The 20,731-nt window shown below is 47.7% G+C and overlaps 1 protein-coding gene across 1 annotated transcript; it reads left to right on the top strand.

The window, feature by feature from the left end:
* Positions 1–9,912: 9,912 nt before the first annotated feature.
* On the top strand, positions 9,913–18,597 carry ORNANAV1R3207 (vomeronasal 1 receptor ornAnaV1R3207). The gene is made up of 3 exons (XM_029057290.2): positions 9,913–10,012; positions 12,180–12,281; positions 17,252–18,597. The coding sequence occupies exon 3, from the start codon at positions 17,282–17,284 to the stop codon at positions 18,269–18,271; it is 990 nt and encodes a 329-aa protein (XP_028913123.1). The 5' UTR covers positions 9,913–10,012; positions 12,180–12,281; positions 17,252–17,281; the 3' UTR covers positions 18,272–18,597.
* The last annotated feature ends 2,134 nt before the right edge of the window (positions 18,598–20,731 follow it).

The following is a 20,731-nucleotide window of genomic DNA, read 5'->3' as shown; positions in this document are numbered from 1 at the left end:
TGACAGCCGCCTAGGCCTAATAATAGAACTGCCCTTGTAGTTGACCTGCTACTGCACCTCTGGCCATTGCTGATTGCTGCTGAAATTCCTGGACAGGCATCTTGAGTCCCAGGACAACTAGGTTAGACCCCTGCAGCTGACCTACTGGCCCACCTCTGTCCTGCACTTCCTGTTTGAGAAACCAAGCAGGGCGGGGAGAGTCCCATGCAATCAGAAAGCTGGTCTACCTCTGCTGACATCTGCAGTGAGGTTTAAGGATGTTAGATGCACAGAATCCTAGGCCAGTTGGCTGGGAACCATATAGTTGGCCAGCTGGTTCACTGCTACGCTGGCCACTACTGCCAGGCTTCCCAGTTGAGATAGCCTGAGTGCCAACCCAGGGAAATGGGGTTGATTACACACTGCCAACCTGCTGCTCCACCTCTACCCCCATTGCCCCTGCCAGTCCTCACCAATTAAGGGTAAGATAAGGTAGAATGAAATGTTCTGGGGTAGATACAAACTAATCAGGTTAGGCAGAGTCCCTGTCCCACAGTCCTGAATCCCTTCTCAGCATGGTGTAGTGGGTCCCAGCAAGAGCATTTGCTATAATCTACTCTCCCCAGGTTTTCTTTAAACAATCCACTGAGGCTGAGTTAAAGTGACACATCTCTTTTCCTATGAAAAAGTAAGGTTCCTCCTCCCCAGGATCAAAATGTCTTACTCCAGGAAAAGTCTCAAAGTAAAACAGTGTCTGCTGCCTGTATTTGGGTCTGCCATGCCCTGCATCTTCAGAGATATTAAGAGTGAAACAGAGACCATTAGCCATTGGTTAAAGACATGAGATCAGAAAAAAAAATTGGTCGGGGTTTTAATTTTAGAGAAAGGGCTCCTCATTTCCTGGCATCACCCCATTTGTAAGAATGCATCTTATGGGTCTATCCCTCTCTGCTCTTGAAGGAGGACCCAGACCCGAAATTTGAGGCAGAACCATAAACTGGGGCATAGGGATAAGGAGGCTGGGGCATAGGGAAAAGGAGTCCAGGGCAACTGTTCATACAGTGAGGAAACAGGGGAGGAAGAAATAGTATAGGTCTGGAAGGAAGAAGAGGGAGAGATAGAGGATGAAATGGGGAGAAGCTATAGGAAGAACAATCAGGAAGAGCAGCACACTTCATTCATTCATTTAATCCTATTTATTGAGCATTTACTTTGTGCGGAGCACTGGACTAAGTACTAGGAACGTACAATTCGGCAACAGATAAAGACAATCTCTGCCCAACAACCGGCTCACAGTTGAAACGGGAGACAGACAACAAAACAAAACAAAACAAAACAAAACAAAACAAAACAAGTAGTCTGGCATCAATATCATCAAGACAAATAGAATCATAGATATATACACATCATTAATAAAATAGAGTAATAAATAATAGACACAAATATACACAAGCGCTGTGGGGAGGGGAAGGGGTAGAGTAGAGGGAAGGAGTAGGGGGAATGGGGAGGGGAGGAAGAGCAGAGGGAAAGGGAAGACAGTCTGGGAAGGCCTCCTGGAGGAGGTGGGCTCTCAGTAGGGCTTTGAAGAGGGGAAGAAAGTTAGTTTGGCAGTTATGGGGAGGGAGGCATTCCAGCACAGCAGTAGGACATGGGCCAGGTGTCCACAGTGGGATAGGTGAGAACAAGGGACTGTGAGGAGGTTAGCGGCAGAGGAGCGGAGTGTATGGGGTGGGTTGTAGAAAGAGAGAAGGGAAGTGAGGTAGGAGGGGGACAGGTGATGGAGAGCTTCGAAGTCAAGAGTGAGGAGTTTTTGTTTCATGCGAAGGTTGATAGGCAACCACTGGAGGTTTTTGAGGAGGGGAGTGACATGCCCAGAGGGATTCTGAAGAAAGATGATCCGGGCAGCAGAATGAAGAATAGACTGGAGCAGGGAGAGACAGGAGGAAGGGAGATCAGAGAGAAGGCTGATGCAATGATCCAGTCGGGATATTATGAGAGCTTGTACCAGTAAGGTAGCAGTTTGGATGGAGAGGAAAGGGCGGATCTTGGTGATATTGTGCAGGTGAGACAGGCAGGTTTTGGTGACAGATTGGATGTGTGGAGTGAATGAGAGAGCAGAGTCAAGGATGACACCAAGGATGCGGGCCTGTGAGATGGGAAGGATGGAACTGCCGTCCACAGAGACAGGAAAGTTAGAAAGAGGACAGGTTTTGGGAGGGAAGATAAGAAGCTCAGTCTTGGACATGTTGAGTTTTAGGAGGCGGGCAAACATCCAGGTGGAGATGTTCTGAAGGCAGGAGGAGATACGTGCCTAGAGGAACGGGGAGAGAAGAGGGGACAAGTTGTAGATTTGGGTGTCCGTGTAGAGATGATAGTTGAAGCCAAAGGAATGAATGAGTTCACCAAGGGAGTGAGTATAGATGGAGAATAGAAAGGGGACAAGAACTGACCCTTGAGGAACTCCTACAGTTAGTGGATGGGAGTGGGAGGAGGAGCCTGCGAAGGAGACTGAGAATGAACAGCCAGAGAGATGAGGAGAATCAGGAGAGGATGGAATCTGTGAAGTCAAGTTTAAATAAAGTGTTGAGGAGAAGGACATGGTCGACAGTGCCAAGGCAGCTGAGAGGTCGAGGAGGAACACTTACCTTTGTTGCTTTAACACCCCCTTGTCTCTGCCTCCAACATGGCCCCCAGGGCTAAATCAGAGTCCTCTGGATCTGATGTCTCTACCAACCAGTTTTGTTGGGTATTTACTCATTCATTATTGTGGTGTGGTTGGTTTAGGGGATGACTGCAAGCAAACATGAACTGGTCTCTTCCAGACCCATTTCACTATAGCCAATTCCCTCAGGGAACATGGTTGCAAGACAGAGTGATAAATTTACCTTCTCTGAATTCTTCCCTCTGTATTTATGGATGCCAAGCTAGAATTCCTGCAAATCTATACCTTTTTTCCCCTCCTCTAGAATCTTGAATTCTGGAATCCAACAAGGAGAATATTTATTCATTCAATCATACTTACTGAGTGCTTACTGTTTGCAGAGCAATGTACTAAGTGTTTGGAAAGTACAATTCAGCAACATATAGAGACAATCCCTACCCCAAAACGGGCTCACAGTCTAGAAAGGGGAGACAAACTAAACAAAACAAAACAAGTAGACAGGCATCAATACTACCAAAATCGATCAATAAAATCATACATACACATTATTAATAAAATAGAGTAATAAATGTGTACAAATATACACAAGTACTGTGGGGAGAGGAAGGGGTAGAGTAGAGGGAGAGAGTAGGGACAATGGAGAAGGGAGGAGAAGAGGGAAAGGAAGGGCTTAATCTGGGAAGACCTTCTGGATTAGGTGAGCCCTCAATAGAGCTTTGAAGAGGTGAAGAGAGCTAGTTTGGTGGATGTGAGGAGGAAGGACATTCCAGGTCAGAGGTAGGATGTGGGCCGGGGTTGATGGCGGGACAAGTGACAACAAGGCACAGTGAGGAGGTTAGTGGCAGAGGAGCGGAGTGTGCGGGGTGGGCTGTAGACGGAGAGAAGAGAGGTGAGGTAGGAGGGGGTAAGGTGGTGGATATTTATCTTGCCAACTGAACCTCTATGATCTCGTCCCAAGACTTTCTGTTCCAAAATGGCTGAGGGGTCTATTCCCACAACTAATTGTTCCCTGGCCTTCTTTTCCCATCTTCCTCTTTTAGTAACTTCCACAGTTTCTTCTTCCTACTTTGTCCGAGGGTGGGGCTAGCCTAGGTAACTATCACAGGGATGTTGAGGTCAAGTGGCCCTTTAAATGGGCAGAAGATAATGTTCAGGGTGGTGGACATATATCTGATACACAACAGAGACTGAGAACTTAGATTGTCCCCTAATCAGATCATGGCAAATGCCCTATATACAGATTCCCTAATCAGATCATGGCAAAATCCCTATATACAGATTTTTCAACCAATCAGATCCTGCTTCAGGGAGCCAATTAGATAAGGGGACTGGAGGGGTAATGGAAGAATCCAAACAACAGAAATGTTTGTTATGGAGTTGGAAGCTAGCAAGCCATTGTTTGACAAGCTGCACACCTTCTTCTTCTAAGTTATTTCTACATGGGTGCCCTTTCGACACCTTAGAACTCTTAAACTGACCTCCACATGATCTGTTTTAAATCCCCCCTTTTATCTAATTTTCCCATCCCAAATTGACCTGCAGAGAGCTGTTCTCTGCAGGAACCAGGACTGAGCCAGGCATGTGGCTTGACAACATCCAACTCCTTGCCTGGGAAACCCTATGCTACATTGTCTCCTTCTACTCCTACAGAATGTAAACTTATAATGTGTACTGCTCTGTCTTCTCTGATCCTCTATCCAGAGTGCAAGCCACAGCAAGACAATGGGCCTTGAGGCCTCTTCTTGGCACTGCCATTCTTTCATTCATTCATGCATGCATGCATGAATTTGCATTTATTCAGTGCTTACTGTGTGCAGAGCATTAAACTAAGCACTTGGAAAGTACAATACAGCAGTAAAGAGAGACAATTTCTTACTATCAGGGGTGGGAGGGCGGGGGGACAGACATCAGAACAAGTAAAGAGGTATCAATATAAATAAATAAAATTTATTTATAAACAGTGCTATGGAGCGGGGAAAGGGGGGAAGGGTCATAAGCAGTGACATTGTAAAGACAAATAGCATGTCTCATTAGGGTGGATAGGGTGGGGAATGGTTAGGATGATGGCTTGATAATCCTGTACATGGCACACATAGATTCAAATCCCATCCTTATTGGCATTGGGATTCCTTGCTTCCTAGTGTAAGCACTTCACACCTGCTCAAGGGACCATTTGGTGATGACATCTTGTGGATGATTAAATTCAGTTTGTATTTTCACAGAAATCAGAAATGTCCCAGATCACAACATGTGGGTCTATAAATAGGAGATAGACTGAGGACACAAAATTGATACACTCATTCATTCATTTGATTGTATTTATTGAGTGCTTACTGTATGCAGAGCTCTCTTCTCAGTCTGTACTCAGGGACAGTGCAATACACTATTAAAAATAATGATAATAGTATTTGTTAAGCACTTACTATGTGCCCGGCACTTTACTAAGCGCTGGGGTGGATACAAGCAAATCAGGTTGGACACAGTCCCTGTCCCACATAGGGCTCACAATCTTAAGCCCTGTTTTACAGATGAGATAACTGAGGCACAGAGAAGTTAAGTAACTTGCTCAAGGTCACACAGCAGAAACTGGCAGAGCAACATTAGAACTCATGAACGTCTGAATTTCAGGCCCATGCTCATTGCACTAGGCCATGCTACTTTTACAATAAACAGACACATTTCCTGCCCACAATGAGCTTAGAATCTAGAGGGGTTGTGATCACACCCTGGACTTCATGATCCTTTGAAAGCTCATATTTGGCAAACAGGGGCAGAAGGAGGGAGTGGGAGTGAAGGAGAGAGGGAAGAGATGAGGGAGGTGGAAGTGAAGATAGGAAAAGATGGAGGCAAAGAAGGTAAAAGGGAAGGAGGGTGATCAACAGAGACATTGGACAGTAGATATGACCAATGTCCCAGAGTGCAGAGGACCAGGAACTATAGGACCTTCAGTTTCCAGTATGAACCAGATGATGAACAGGACCTGGCAGAGGGCTCAAGATGTGCAAGGTGGGGAAGAAAATGTCCCACCAGAAGTCAAACCCAGGATTTCTAGTCTCTAGTCCAGTGTTTTGATCTGCTGAGCCAAAGAATGTAGGGGTGGAAGAAAGTCTGCATCCATACCATGATGAATTCTCCAAGTGGGTGGGTGAAGAAAAGGGGAAAGCAACCGTTACCACCTTGATCCACTCCCTGATTCAATCCCTTATTCCATCCTGTCTTGATTACTGTATTAGCCTGCTTACTGACCTGCCTGCCTTGTCTCTCCCCACTCCAGTCCATACTTGACTCTGCCGCCCGGATCATTTTTCTACAAAAACGTTCAGTTCGTGTTTCTCCACGCCTTGAAAACTTCTAGGGGCTGCCCATCCACCTCAGCATTAAACAAAAACTCCTTACCATGGACTTTAAAGCAAGCCAATCACCTTTCCCCCTCCTACCTCACCTCCCTACTCTCCTAGCACAGCTCAGTCCGCACACTTCAATCCTGTCAACTTACTCACTGTATGTACTCACTGTTCCTTGATCTCATCTATCTCACCACCAACCTCTCGCCCAAGTCCTGGTGCTGGCCTGGAATGTTCTCCCTCTTCATGCCATGACTTACTCGCCCCTCCCTGCAGTTCCACAGCACTATGTTCATATCTATATTTTATTTATTTATATTAATGTCTGTCTCCCCCTCTAGACTGTAAACTCTTTGTGGGCATGGAATATGTCTGCTTACTGTTATATTGTACTCTCCCAAGAGCTTAGTACAGTGCTCTGCATACGGTAAGCAATCAATAAATACGATTGAATTAATTTATTCATTCATTCATTAGTATTTATTGACTGCTTACTATGTGCAGAGCACTGTACTAAGCGCTTGGAATGGTCAATTCAGCAACAGATAGAGACAATCCCTGACCAATGATGGGCTCACAGTCTAATCGGGGGAGACAGACAGACAAAAACAAGACAACATAATCACGATAAATAGAATCAAGGGAATGTATACCTCATTAACAAAATAAATAGGGTAATAAAAATATATACAAATGAGCACAGTGCTGAAGGGAGGGGAAGGGAGAGGGGAGGAGCAGAGGGAAAGGGGGCTTAGCTGAGGGGAGCTGAAGGAGGGAAGGGGCAGGGAGCAGAAGGTGGGGGGGGAGCAGAAAGGAAGCAGAGGGAAAAGGGGTAGTTCAGTCTGGGAAGGCCTCTTGGAGGAGGTGAGCTCTCAGTAGGGCTTTGAAGAGGGGAAGAGAGTGAGTTTGGTGGAGGTGAGAAGGGAGGACATTCCAGGACAGCGGTTGGAGGTGGCCCAGGGGTCGACGGCGGGACAGGTGTGAACGGGGAATGGTGAGGAGGTGAGATGCAGAGGAGCGGAGCATGTGGGGTGGGCAGTAGAAATAGAGAAGGGAGGTGAGATAGGAGGGGGCAAGGTGATGGGGAGTCTTGAAACCCAGAGTGAGGAGTTTTTGTTTTGTGCGGAGGTTGATAGGCAACCACTGGAGGTTTTTAAGGAGGGGAGTGACATGCCCAGAGCGTTTCTGCAGGAAGATGATCCGGGCAGCAGAATGAAGAATAGACTGGAGTGGGGAGAGACAGGAGGAAGCAAAGTCAGAGAGAAGGCTGACAGAATAAGCCAGCCCCGATATTATGAGAGCAATTTAGTACCCAGTTACTCTCCACCAACCCTCCTGTAAACCTTTATTGAAGGCACACCTCTTCCAAGAGGCCTTCCCCAACAAAGCCCTCATTTCTTCCCTCATTGACGCCCATGCCCATCACCGCTGCCAATTGTTCCAGACTTTTAATTCTCTCCTCAGGGCCCTTGTTCCTCCCCCTCCCCCATCCCTCACCCCCAACGATCTGGCTACCTACTTCATCACGAAAATTAACACAATCAGGTCTGAGCTCCCCAAAGTCACCCCTCCCCTTTCTGCTTCCCCCATCCTCCCAACCCTCTCTCCTACTTTCCCTTCCTTTCCTGCAGTATTTTCAGAGATCTTCTCCCTCCTCGCAAGTGCCACCCCATCCACCTGTCCTTTGGACCCCATTCCCACTCACCTTATAAAAACCATCGCCCCTTCCCTCCTTAACTTCTATCTTTAACCACTCACTCTCCAATAGCTCCTTCCCCTCTGCCTTCAAGCATGCCCATGTCTCCCCCATTCTAAAAACACCCTCTCTTCACCCCACTTCCCCTCCAGTTATCGCCCTATCTCCCTCCTACCCTTCCTTTCCAAATTCCTAGAATGAGTCATCAAAATTCGCTGCCCTGAATTCCTCAACTCCAACTCTCTCCTGGACCCCCTCCAATCTGGCTTCCGTCCCTTCCACTCTACCTCTCTCTCTAAGGTCACCCATGACCTTATTCTTGCCAAATTCAATGGCTCCTACTCTATCTTAATCTGCCTTTGACACTGTCGACCATCCTCCTCTCCTCCACACCTTAGCTCACCTTGGCTTCACGGACTCCCTCCTCTCCTGGTTCTCCTCTTCTCTCTCTGGTTGTTCATTCTCCTCCTTCATGGGCTCCTCCTACCCCTCCCATCTTCTAACTGTAGGGCTTCCTCAAAGGTCAGTTCTTGGCCCTCTTCTGTTCTCCATCTACACTCACTCCCTTGGTGAACTCATGCACTCCCACGGCTTCAACTATCACCTCTGTGCAGATGACACCCAAATCTAAATCTCCTCCCCTGTTCTTTCCCCCTCCCTCCAGGCTCGTATCTACTCCTGCCTTCAGGACATCTCCACCTGGATGTCCGCCTACCACCTAAAACTCAACTTGTCTAAAACTGAGTTGCTTATCTTCCTTCCCAAACCCTGTCCTTTCCCTGACTTCCCTGTCCCTGTGGACGGCACAACCATCCTTCCCGTCTCACAGGCCAGCAATTTTGGTGTCATCCTTGACGCTGCTCTCTCATTCATCCCACACATCTGATCTGTCACCAATACTTGCCGGTCTCATCTACACAATATCACCAAGATCCACCCTTTCCTCTCCATCCAAACTGCTATTGCACTGGTACAAGCTCTCGTAATATCCCAACTGGATTATAATGTCAGCCTCCTCTCTGATCTCCCTTCCTCCTGTCTCTCTCCACTCCAGTCTATTCTTCATTCCTCTGCCCGGATCATCTTCCTGCAGAAACGCTCTGGGCATGTCACTCCCCTCCTTAAAAACCTCCAGTGGTTGCCTATCAATGTCCACACGAAACAAAAACTCCTCACTCTTGGCTTCAAGACTTTCCATCACCTTGCCCCCTCCTACTTCTCCTCTCTTTCTACTGCCCAGCCCACACGCTCCGCTCCTCTGCCACTCACCTCCTCACTGTCCCCTGCTCAAGCCTGTCCCGCCGTCGACCCCCTGGGCCACGTCCTACCGCTGTCCCAGAATGCCCTCCCTCCTCACCTCCGCCAAACTAACTCTCTCCCCCTCTTCAAAGCCCAACTGAGAGCTCACCTCATCCAAGAGGCCTTCCCAGACTGTGCTTCCCTTTTCCCTCTGCTCCCTCTGTTCCCTCTCTGCTCCCCCTCCGCCCTCTGCTCCTTCCCCCTTCCCCCCTTCACCTCCCCTCAGCTGAGTCCCCTTTCTCTCTGCTCCTCCCCCTTTCCCTTCCCCTCAGCGCTGTGCTCATTTGTATATATTTTTATTACCCTATTTATTTTGTTAATGAGTTGTACATCCCCTTGATTCTATTTATTGCCATTAAGTTATCTTGTTTTTGTCCTTCTGCCTCCCCTGATTAGCTGTAAGCCGTCATTGGGCAGGGATAGTCTCTATCTGTTGCCGAATTGTTCATTCCAAGTGTTTAGTACAGAGCTCTATATATAGTAAGCGCTCAATAAATACTATTGAATGAATGAACGAATGAATTTCCTCTTCTCCCCCTTCCTTCTGCGTCGCCCTGATTTTCTCCCTTCATTCACCGCTCACGTTTAGCCCCACAGCTCTTCTTTGCATTGCTACCATTCCCTTGGAGGTGTAGCATAGAGAACACAGAGGCCAGAGCTCGCTCAAGTCAGGCACCTTTAATTCCACGCCCTTCTTAGCGCGTTCACCGCAGAGCGTCCAGTACCGCAGACTGCGTACTGAGCGCAAGACTAGTACAGGGGCGGGGTTTTAACACAACGTTTCGATTGACTAATCGCGCCCCTGGCTGCCCCATCAGATCCCCTTGGCCCTCCCGAATTTGCTCCTCCGGGAGCGAATCCTCATTAGTCCCCATGCTGTCAGTCGGGTTCCGTGGCTTGTCGTTGGCGGTTGAGCGGGAAGATGGCCTCCCGCCTTCTCCATGGTCCCTGTTGGTCATCCTTAGTCCCGCCTCCAACGGTCCTTTGATCTCCACCTCGTGGCCCGATCCGCCACTTAGAGCGGAGGAGTGGGTGAGGAGGAGCCGGGAGCACACCCAAAATACTAAAGTGTTGGGGAAACACGGGGCGCTCGGGTCAACCCCACACTCTGATAGGTTTCCTGCAGCGGCAAAGGCTTCAGGAGCCCCTGCGGGCTGCACTCCGGGGCTGGGGGACACGCTGCGACACTTGATGTGGAGGGGGCAGGGGTGTGGGAAGCAGACTCCCTTCCCAGGCCTTTGGAGCCGGTCAGACGACAGAGCCGGGCCTCGAGACTGGTAGGGGGTGGGAGGTGCAGCCTGCGGGCACGGAGACCCAGGCTATACCCCGCGGAGGCTCCTTGAAGGGGCAACGACTGAGGCCCTCAGCGGGCTCTTCGGGCAAAATAGGACGGTGTGGGGGGAGGGAAGGGCGATGGCAGCACGTGGGAGCCCCCCCGCTGTGCGCCGAGGAGCCACCCTGACCCTCGAGGACAACAACGAGGCTCCCAAACACGACCCAAACCGTCCTTTGGAGCCAAAGGAGGGAAAATTCCTTTGGCAGCAAAGTCTTTATGCACGGAACTCCTTGTTAGGAACAGCAAAAGCTCTAAGCATGGAGCTTTGTGTTGGGGGGCCGGAGGGAGGGTCACCTCTCTGCCCTGGCGCCCAAGCCTGAGGAGGGCAAGGGTAACATTCACATCTGCAATTTATTTATATTAGTATAAATATGTCTGCTCCTCTGGACTGTAAGCTCGTTGTCAGCAGGGAATGTGTCCACCAATTCTGTTATATTACATTCACCCAAGTGCTTAGTATAGTGCTCTGCAAACAGTGCTCAATATATATGATTTATTGATAGGAAGGGAAGTGGTTTATCTGCTTTCAAACCCTGGGCCCAAGCTGAATCTGAGGGAGATGGCCTGGAAGGGGATTGCTGGGAGAGGCTGAAATGGAGGGATCCTGTGCCACAACCACATCCATCTTCACATGCTAGTTATTGCAATGTAAAGCCACCTCTAACATGGGCCATCTTGGGAGACTTTGCCAAACATGAAGATCCCTATTCTTAAAAGACAGATTGGCTCTATGTATGTTTACAGGGATGAAAAAACTTTTAATTATTGGAGAAAGAAATATAGTCATGTAATATTAGAATAATTTTGGTCTGTGGCACATTACAACTATATCCAGAAGGCTGGAAGGCAGAGAAGGTGTGATGAAGATGAGGGATACAGGTTCTTACACTGACAGCCACAGTCACATCATTGCTGCAAACTTCTTTAATCAGGAGGGGAATGTGAGGGAGAGTGCAACCCATGACAATAAGTCTCAAAACTCAGGTTGGGGAAGCAGCATGTGGTAGTGGATAATAATGTTGGTATTTGTTAAGCGCTTACTATGTGCCGAGCACTGTTCTAAGCGCTGGGGTAGACATAGGGGAATCAGGTTGTCCCACGTGGGGCTCACAGTCTTAATCCCCATTTTACAGATGAGGGAACTGAGGCACAGAGAAGTTAAGTGACTTGCCCACAGTCACACAGCCGACAAGTGGCAGAGCTGGGATTCGAACTCATGAGCCCTGACTCCAAAGCCCGTGCTCTTTCCACTGAGCCACTCTGCTTCTCCAGGGCACAGGGCTGGGAATCAGTAGGTCATGGGTTCTAAATCCTGCTCTGCCACTTGTCTGCTGCGTGGTCTTGGGCAAGTCACTTCACTTCTCTGTGCCTCAGTTAGCTCATCTATAAAATGGGGAAATAATCTGAGTCCCTTGTCGGGCAGGGACTCTGTCCTACCCAGTTTCTTTGTATCCACCCTAGCATTTACAGTGTGCCTGACACACGTAACAAATACCATAATTCTTATTAAGGGACATATAGCTGGGAAAGGTGCTGGCAAGGGACTGGGCCATAGGAGTGTCTCCAGTCAATGTGAAGCTGAGAGTGGAAGTGTAGCTAGATGGCTCCTGGCAGAGCTGAAAAGGAAATGGAACCTTTACAAAAGTTGTGCAGTTTGGCACCAATGATGCCCTTTCTCTCCAGGACGTCTCTTACATGCCAATTAACATGATCATGTTGTGGTAAAAGGCTATGAAAGCATTTAGTCCCAGCTCGTTAGCAGCCAGGAGGGGAGTCTGGGAAGAGATGTTCCCTTTTGGAATGTCAGAGTGGATTAATGCTTAGAAATTCATTTGTTGAAGCACACTCTAATTACTCCCCTAGAGCCAAGAAAGGTCCAGCTGATAAATGCTGCCTCAACCTTGTTCTGCCAAAGACTGCCTGATTGTGAGCGGCCCTCCCAGCCAGCAGAAGTGACGAGGACAGGTGAGTAGTAGGAAGTCATTCACTCTGTCATTGGGTTTCAGGGTTGGGCATCTCAATGGGGATTATTCACCGTGAGACAGGAATCTCTGTGCAGTGTTTAGTATGTGGGTGGAGATTGTTTGACACTGGCATAACACGAGTGTGTGGGTTGTGTCCCCAGCTCGGAGGCTGGCTTGGAGGAATGGAGAGGAGAAGCTAGAATGTGATGTGAGAGGCACCTCAGGTCCTGGATGTACAAAACAGATAGGAAGATGATTGCGGGTATGTGAGAACCGATGTCACCACCTGTTAGGGGCATAGTGAGTTAACAAAGTGTACATAATGTCATTTGAACTGACCATAAGACACTGCGAATATGGGGTTCAGTTCTGAAGGAGCAGGGTGGAAGTGTTCCCAAACAGATGAAATTTGCATAAGACAAGTGAGTTTTCTTACTGAATTTTTTTTGGCAGAAATATTTTTTTCTTCCCTCCAAGTCTGCCCAGCACTTCCTGGTAACTCACCCAGAATAAACAGTGACACTAAGATATTAGAAGCAGTGTGGTCTAATGGATAGAGCATGGGCCTGGGAGTCAGAAAGAACTGAGTTCTATTCCTGGCTCTGCTACTTGTCTGCCATGTGACCTTGGGCAACTCACTTCACTTTTCTGTGCCTCAGTTACCTCTCTAAAATGGGAATTAAGGTTGTGAGCCCCGCATGGGACATGGACTGTGTCCAACCTGATTATAGCTTGTATCCACTAGAAACAGCATGGCCTAGTGGATAGAGCACAGGCCTGGGAGGAAGAAAGACCTGGGTTCCAATCCCAACTCTGCTACTTGCCTGTTGTGTGACCTCGAGCAATTCACTTAACTTCTCTATGCCTCAATTATCTCATCTTTAAAATGTGGATTAAGACTGTGTACCCCATGTGGGACAGGGACTGCACCCAACCTGATTACCTTGTATCTACTGCAGTGCTTAGAACAGTGCTTGGCAAACAGTAAGTGCTTAACAAATACAAATATCATTACTATTACCCCAGTTGTAAGTACCATGCCTGGCATATAAGCACTTAACAAATATCATTAAAAAATAGCCTCATTATTGAGCCTACCAAGTGGCTGCCTCATCTAACAGTAGCAGTAGAAGTAATAATAGTAGTAAGTTCTCCTCTTACCTCTCTGGCCGGTCATTCTCGGTCTCCTTCGCTGGCGCCTCCTCCCCCTCCCATCCTGTAACTGTTGGAGTTCCTCAAGGGTCAGTTTTTGGCTCTCTTCTGTTCTCCATTTACACTCACTCCCTTGGTGAACTCATTCGCTCTCACGGCTTTGACTACCATCTCTACGCAGATGACACGCAGATCTACATCTCCGCCCCGTTCTCTCCCCCTCCCTTTAGGCTCGCATCTCCTCCTGCCTCCAGGATGTCTCCACCTGGTTGTCGGCCCGCCACCTAAAACTCAACATGAGCAAGACTGAGCTCCTCGTCTTCCCTCCCAAGCCCGGTCCTCTCCCAGACTTCCCTGTCACCGTGGGTGGCACGACCGTGCTTCCCGTCTCTCGGGCCCGCGATCTCGGTGTCCTCCTTGACTCGTCTCTCTCGTTCACCCCACACATCCTATCCGTTACCGAGACCTGCCGGTTTCACCTTTACGATATCGCCGAGATCCGCCCTTTCCTCTCCACCCAAACGGCTACCTTACTGCTACGGGCTCTCGTTATATCCCGGCCAGACTACTGTGTCGGCCTTCTCTCTGATCTCCCTTCCTCCTCTCTCGCCCCGCTCCAGTCTATTCTTCACTCCGCTGCCCGGCTCATCTTCCTGCAGAAACGATCTGGGCATGTCACTCCCCTTCTTAAACACCTCCAGTGGTTGCCTATCGACCTCCGCTCCAAACAAAAACTCCTCACTCTAGGCTTCAAGGCTCTCCATCACCTTGCCCCTTCCTACCTCTCCTCCCTTCTCTCTTTCTACCGCCCACCCCGCACGCTCCGCTCCTCTGCCGCCCACCTCCTCGCCGTCCCTCAGTCTCGCCTATCCCGCCGTCGACCCCCGGGACGCGTCCTCCCGCGGTCCCGGAACGCCCTCCCTCCTCACCTCCGCCAAACTGATTCTCTTCCCCTCTTCAGAACCCTACTTAAAACTCACCTCCACCAAGATACCTTGCCAGACTGAGCTCCTCTTCTCCCTCTACTCCCTCTACCACCCCCCCTTCACCTCTCTAATAATGTTGGTATTTGTTAAGCGCTTACTATGTGCCGAGCACTGTTCTAAGCGCTGGGGTAGACACAGGGGAATCAGGTTGTCCCACGTGGGGCTCACAGTCTTAATCCCCATTTTACAGATGAGGTAACTGAGGCCCAGAGAAGTTAAGTGACTTGCCCAAAGTCACACAGCTGACAAGTGGCCGAGCCGGGATTCGAACCCATGAATTCTGCCTCCAAAGCCCGTGTTCTTTCCACTGAGCCACGCTGCTTCTCTGCAGCTTATCCCTCTTTCCCCCCCATTTCCCTCTGCTCCTCCCCCTCTCCCTTCCCATCCCCTCAGCACTGTACTTTTCTGCTCAACTGTATTTTCATTACCCTATTTATTTTGTTAGTGAAATGTACATCGCCTCGATTCTATTTAGTTGCCATTGTTTTTACGAGATGTTCTTCCCCTTGACTCTATTTATCGCCATTGTTCTCGTCTGTCCGTCTCCCCCGATTAGACTGTAAGCCCGTCAAAAGGCAGGGACCGTCTCTATCTGTTGCCGACTTGTTCATTCCAAGCGCTTAGTACAGTGCTCTGCACATAGTAAGCGCTCAATAAATACTATTGAATGAATGAATAGTAGTATTTATTGAACACCCACTAGGTTTAATACACTGTAGTAGTTCTTGGGAAGTACAGAACATGCAAGTGGCACATTGTCTGCTGACCAGGAGCTTACACTCTAATGGAGAGGGAGCCATAAAAGTGTTTACAAACTGAGGAATAAAAATAAATCGTTGAAGGTTCAAGTGAGAAAATATATATACATAACTGCTAAGGGGGAGTATCAGTAGCATAGTCCACAAATTAGAAAATGCATAAATACAAGTGTTAAGGGTGAGTCTAGGTAACATAGCCCACAAACTATCAGGAGATAAACTGGAGGAAACAATCAATACAATACTGCCTCCCTTACTGAGAAGAAAGCATGGAATGGTGGACATAGTAAGGACCTTGGAATCAGTAATCTAATCCAATTCTGCCACTGATCTGCTCTGTGACCACTGTTAAATCAGTTAACCTCTGTGATAGTCAGTTAACCTCTCTGAACCTCAGTTTGTTCATATGCAGAATGGGGATAAAATACTTTCTCCCTAACCTTTATTCATTCAGTAATATTTATTGCATGCTTTCTGTGTGCAGATCACTGTACTAAGCGCTTAGAAAGTACAGTACAGCAAATAAGGGAGACAATAATAATAATAATTTTGGTATTTGTTAAGCGCTTTTATGTGCAGAGCACCATTCTAAGTGCTGGGGTAGACACAGGTTGTCCCATGTGAGGCTCACAGTTTTCATCCCCATTTTACGGATGAGGTAACTGAGGCACAGAAAAGTTAAGTGAGTTGCCCACAGTCACACAGCTGACAAGTGGCAGAGCTGAGTTTCGAACTCATGACCCCTGACTCCAAAGCCCGTGCTCTTTCCACTGAGCCATGCTGCCTCTCCTCAATCAATCCCTCCCCACAACGGGCTCACGGATTAGAGGTGTTGACAGACATCATTATGAGTAAACAGGCATCAATATAAATAGAATTATAGATATATACATATATACATAAGTGCTGTGGATCGGGGGGAAGGGGAGGGAGTCAAGGTGTCGAAGAAGGGACTGGGAGGTGAGAAAAAGTGAGGCTTAGTGTGGGAAGGCCTCCTGGAAGAGGTGTGCCTTCAATAGGGCTTTGAAGGAGGGGAAAGTAATTTTTTGCTGGATTTGAGGAGGGAAAGTGTTCCAGGCCAGAGGAAGGATGTGGGCCAGGGATTGGAGGCAAGAAAGGCAAGGTAGAGGCACAGGGAGGAGTTTAGCACCAGAGTGTGTGGCCTGGGATGTAGAAGGAAAGAAAGGAAATGAGATAGGAGGGGGCATGGTGATGGGGAGCTTTAGAGCCAATAGCGAGCAGAGAAGCAGAGTGGCTTAGTGAAAAGAGCCCAGGCTTGGGAGTCAGAGGTTGTGGGTTCTAATCCATGCTTGACCATTTATCAGCTGTGTGACTTTGGGCAAGTCACTTAACATCTCTGTGCCTCAGTTACCTCATCTGTAAAATGGGGATTAAGACTTTGAGCCTCACATGGGACAACCTACTTACCTCGTATCTACCCCAGCACTTAGAACAGTGCTTGGCACATAGTAAATGCTTAATAAATACCATAATCATCAATAGTGAGGAGTTTGTTTGATGTGAAAGTGGATAGGCCGACCACTGGAGATTTTTGAGGAGGATTACCTATAGAAAGATAATCCAGGCAACGGAGTGAAGTATGCACTCAAGCGGAGAGAGGCAAGAGGTTGGGAGGTCAGAAAGGAGGCTGATGCAGTCATCTAGGCGGAATAGGATGAGTGACTGTACTAACTTGGTAGCAGTTTGGATGGAGAGGAAAAGGCGGATCTTGGCGATGTTGTGAAGATGAGACCGACAGGATTTGGTGACAGATTGGATATGTGAGTAGAAAGAGTGAAGCAGGAGCTATGTCTGCTGTGATTATCTCGAATGCATACAAGTACTTGACATACAGTAAATGCTTACTCAAACAACCGGAGATGCACTTTGATATGCTCCATTACCTTCTAGTGAGTATTCAGAACTGCCAAGACACAGAGTATGTTAATATTTTCCTACTTATAACTTGATAAATGTATGTGCTTTCATGTGCATATGTTATGTCTCAATGAAAATTAGGGAGCTCTCTTTTCTCAACCTTTTCTTTCTCTCTCTCTTCCCATTATACTCTGCAGAAGACTTCCTCTGAATTGGACTGAGGATCCATGCTAATGGACCCCAGTGAGATCTCCTTGGTGATTGTAATTCTCCTGCAGGTTGGTATTGGGATCTCAGTGAATGGATTCCGCCTCCTGTTTTATATCCACACGGTGTCTGCCAACCACAAGCTCAGCTCTTCAGACATGATCCATGCCCACTTGGTCTTGGCTAACACCATAATCCTTCTCACTTATGGAATTCCAGAGACTATGTCAACTTGGGGACTGAAAAATTTTCTAGGTGACTTAGGGTGTAAAATTATCATTTACCTGTTCCGTGTAGCCCGGAATCTATCCATCTGCACCATATGTCTCCTGAGTGTCTTCCAAGCTGTCACTATAAGCCCCAGCACTTCCCAGTGGGCAAGACTTAAAATTCAGTTACCTAAGTACATCCCACCCTCCTGTATTTTCCTGTGGATCCTCGGTTTCCTGATTGATGTAAGCACACCGATCCACATAAGAGGTCCCCAAAACAGCACCAGAGGTCCAGGCAGGTACGATCTTAAATATTGTTCATTAGCTTCTCTAAATGCAGAAACTGCCCTGGGAATTGTGGTTGTGCTGTCTCTCCGAGATCTGTTCTTTGTGGGCCTTATGATTGGGGCCAGTGGCTACATGGTGTTTGTCCTGCACAGACACCACCAGCGAGTCCAGAACCTTCATGGACCCAACCACTCCCCCAGAGTGATGCCTGAGGTCAGAGCAGCCAAGAGAGTCATTGCCCTGGTAGCTCTTTATGTCCTCCTATATGGGCGACAGTCCATCATGTTGAGTATTTTACTTAACAGGAAAGAAAATTCTCCTCTGCTAGTGAAGAGCCATGTGGTTTGGTTACCAACCTTCTCAGCCATCAGTCCATTCCTGGTGATTCACAGTGATAGGAGAATAAGAACATTATGGAAAAAGCAATCTCCTATTTTCAACATGGATCTTTCAGAGGATCCCAAGGCAGTTGCCTGTTCTCCCACAGTTCTTCCTTGTGTCCCGAAGTGAGAGTGTCAGGGATCTGCAAAGTGGAAAGATAAAGAGCTCCCATGTGGTCAGAGACTAAACTCCCTGAAGGAGCCAGTCCTCAAGCCTAGAGGACTGGTGGTGTACCGACCTCTGCATTTCATTAGTACATCCCAATGCTAGGTCAGCCAGTAAAGGGATTTGAGTTTGATCCTGTTCCTTAAGAATAGCTCCATACCTGAGAATTGCCAGATTTAAATTGCCAGATTTATCAGCCAAAAGACGCTCCGAGTCATAAAATGGGCCAAAGATTTGAAATGAAAAACTGAGAGAATTTACTGAAAGAAAATGAGAGGGAGAAAGAAGAATGAAGTGGGGTGGGGGAAGATAATCTAGGTTATTTGTTAAGCACTTATTATGTGCCAGGCACTGTACTAAGCAGTGGGATAGATACAAGCTAATCAGATTGGGCACAGTCCATGTCCCACATGTCCCACAGTCTTATTTCCCATTTTACAGATGAGATAACTGAGGCACATAGAAGTTAAGTGACTTGCCTAAAGTTACACCACAGACAAGTGGTGGATCTGGGATTAGAACCCAGATCCTTTTGGCCTCCAGCTCCATGCTTTTTCCCCTTGGCCACATTGTTCATCCATATTAGTCAAAAGGTGGCAAGAAGCAGGGATTGTCCTGTTTCTGAGGTGGATGGGAGTTTCTTTGATGTCAACCTGCCTTGCCTGGCCCCTAAGAGGGTGCTTACCTCAAAGACTGTGTCCCTGATGGTCAAAACACACACCGTTCATTCATTTATTCATTCATTCTATCAATCGTATTTATTGAGCACTTGGATATGCAGGCCACTTTATTAAGCACTTGGGAGAGTACATTATAACAATAAGCAGACATTCCCTGCTCTCAGTGAGCTAAGAGTCTAGCGGGGTTGTTGGTCACACTCCAGATTTCATGATCCTTTGAAAGCCCATATTTGGCAAAGAGGGGCAGAAGGAGGGAGTGGGAGGGAAAAGATGAGAGAGGTAGAGGTGAAGGCAGGAAAAGATGGAGGCAAAGAAGAAAAAAGAGAAGGACGGAAATTAACAAGGACAATGGACAGATTTGACTAGACCAATGTCCCAGACTGCAGAGACAAGAACTGTAGGAACTTCAGTTCCCAGTATGAACCAGATGATGAACAGGACTGGGAAGAGGGGTCAAAGTGGAGATGTGCAAGGTGGGGAAGAAAATGTCTCACCAGAGGTCAGACTTGGGATTTCTAGTACCTAGCCCAGTGTTTTAACCTACCGAGCCACAGAATTTGGAGAGGAAGAAAGTCTGCATCTAGACCACGATGAATTCTCCAAAAGGGTGGGTGACGAAAAGAGGGAAAGCAACTGCTACCACCTTGATCCAAACCCTTTTCCTATCCTGCATCAGTCTGCTTAATGACCTCCAAGCCTTGTCTCTCCCCACTCCAGTCCATACGTCATTCTGCTGCCCAGATCATTTTTCTAGCAAAACGTTCAGTCCATGTTTCTCCACTCCTCAAGAACCTCGAGTGGCTGCCCATCCATGCCTGCATCACACAAAGACTCCCTACCATCAGCTTTAAAGCAGCCAATCACCTTGTCCCCTCCTTCCTCACCTCCCTATTCTCCTACATCAGCTCAGCCCACACACTCTGCTAACTGACTCACTGTACCTCGAGCTCATCTATCTAACCTCCAACCTTTTGCCCACACCCTGTCGCTCACCTGGAATGCTCCCCCACTTCATGCTACGACTAGCTCCCTTTATTCATCCCCCTTCCAGCCCTACAGCACTTATGCACATATCTGCAATTTATTTATATTAATGTCAGTCTCTGACTCCAGACTATAAACTCGTTGTGGGCAGGGAATGTGCATGCTTATTGTTATATTGTACTTTCTTAAATGCTAAATTCCCTTCTAGGCTGTGGGCCCATTTGTGGGTAGGGATTTTCTCTATTTGTTGCTGAATTGTACTTTCCAAGCACTTAGTAGAGTGCTCTGCACACGGTAAGTGCTCAATAAATAAGATTGAATGAATGAATGAATCTCCGACAACTACTCTCTCTCAAACCCCTTAAACCTTTATTGAAGACACACCTCCTCCAAAAGGCATTCCCTGATAAAGCCCTCATTTCCTATTCTGCATTTACCTTCTGTGTCACCCTGATTTTCTCCCTTCATTCACTGCCCATGCTTAGCCTCCCAACATCTATGTACATTGCTACAACTCTCGCTGAGATGTAGCATAGAGACCACAGAGGCCAGAACTCGCTCAAATCAAGCACCTTTAATTCCACACCCTCCTGGAAGGTTCACCATAGAGCATCCAATGCATGAAACGAGCAGACTGCATACTGAGCGTGAGCCTGTTACATGGGCAGGGTTTCAACACATCCTTTCCTTGGATAATCACATCGCTGACTGCCACATCAGTTCTCCTTGACCGTCCCAAAGATGCTCCCATGGAAATGAA

The sequence above is a fragment of the Ornithorhynchus anatinus genome, unplaced genomic scaffold (assembly GCF_004115215.2).
Source record: "Ornithorhynchus anatinus isolate Pmale09 unplaced genomic scaffold, mOrnAna1.pri.v4 scaffold_80_arrow_ctg1, whole genome shotgun sequence".
In the NCBI taxonomy this organism is placed as follows: domain Eukaryota; kingdom Metazoa; phylum Chordata; class Mammalia; order Monotremata; family Ornithorhynchidae; genus Ornithorhynchus; species Ornithorhynchus anatinus.
Note: the sequence above shows the minus strand (reverse complement) of the source record. Positions and strands in the feature narration are given on the sequence as shown.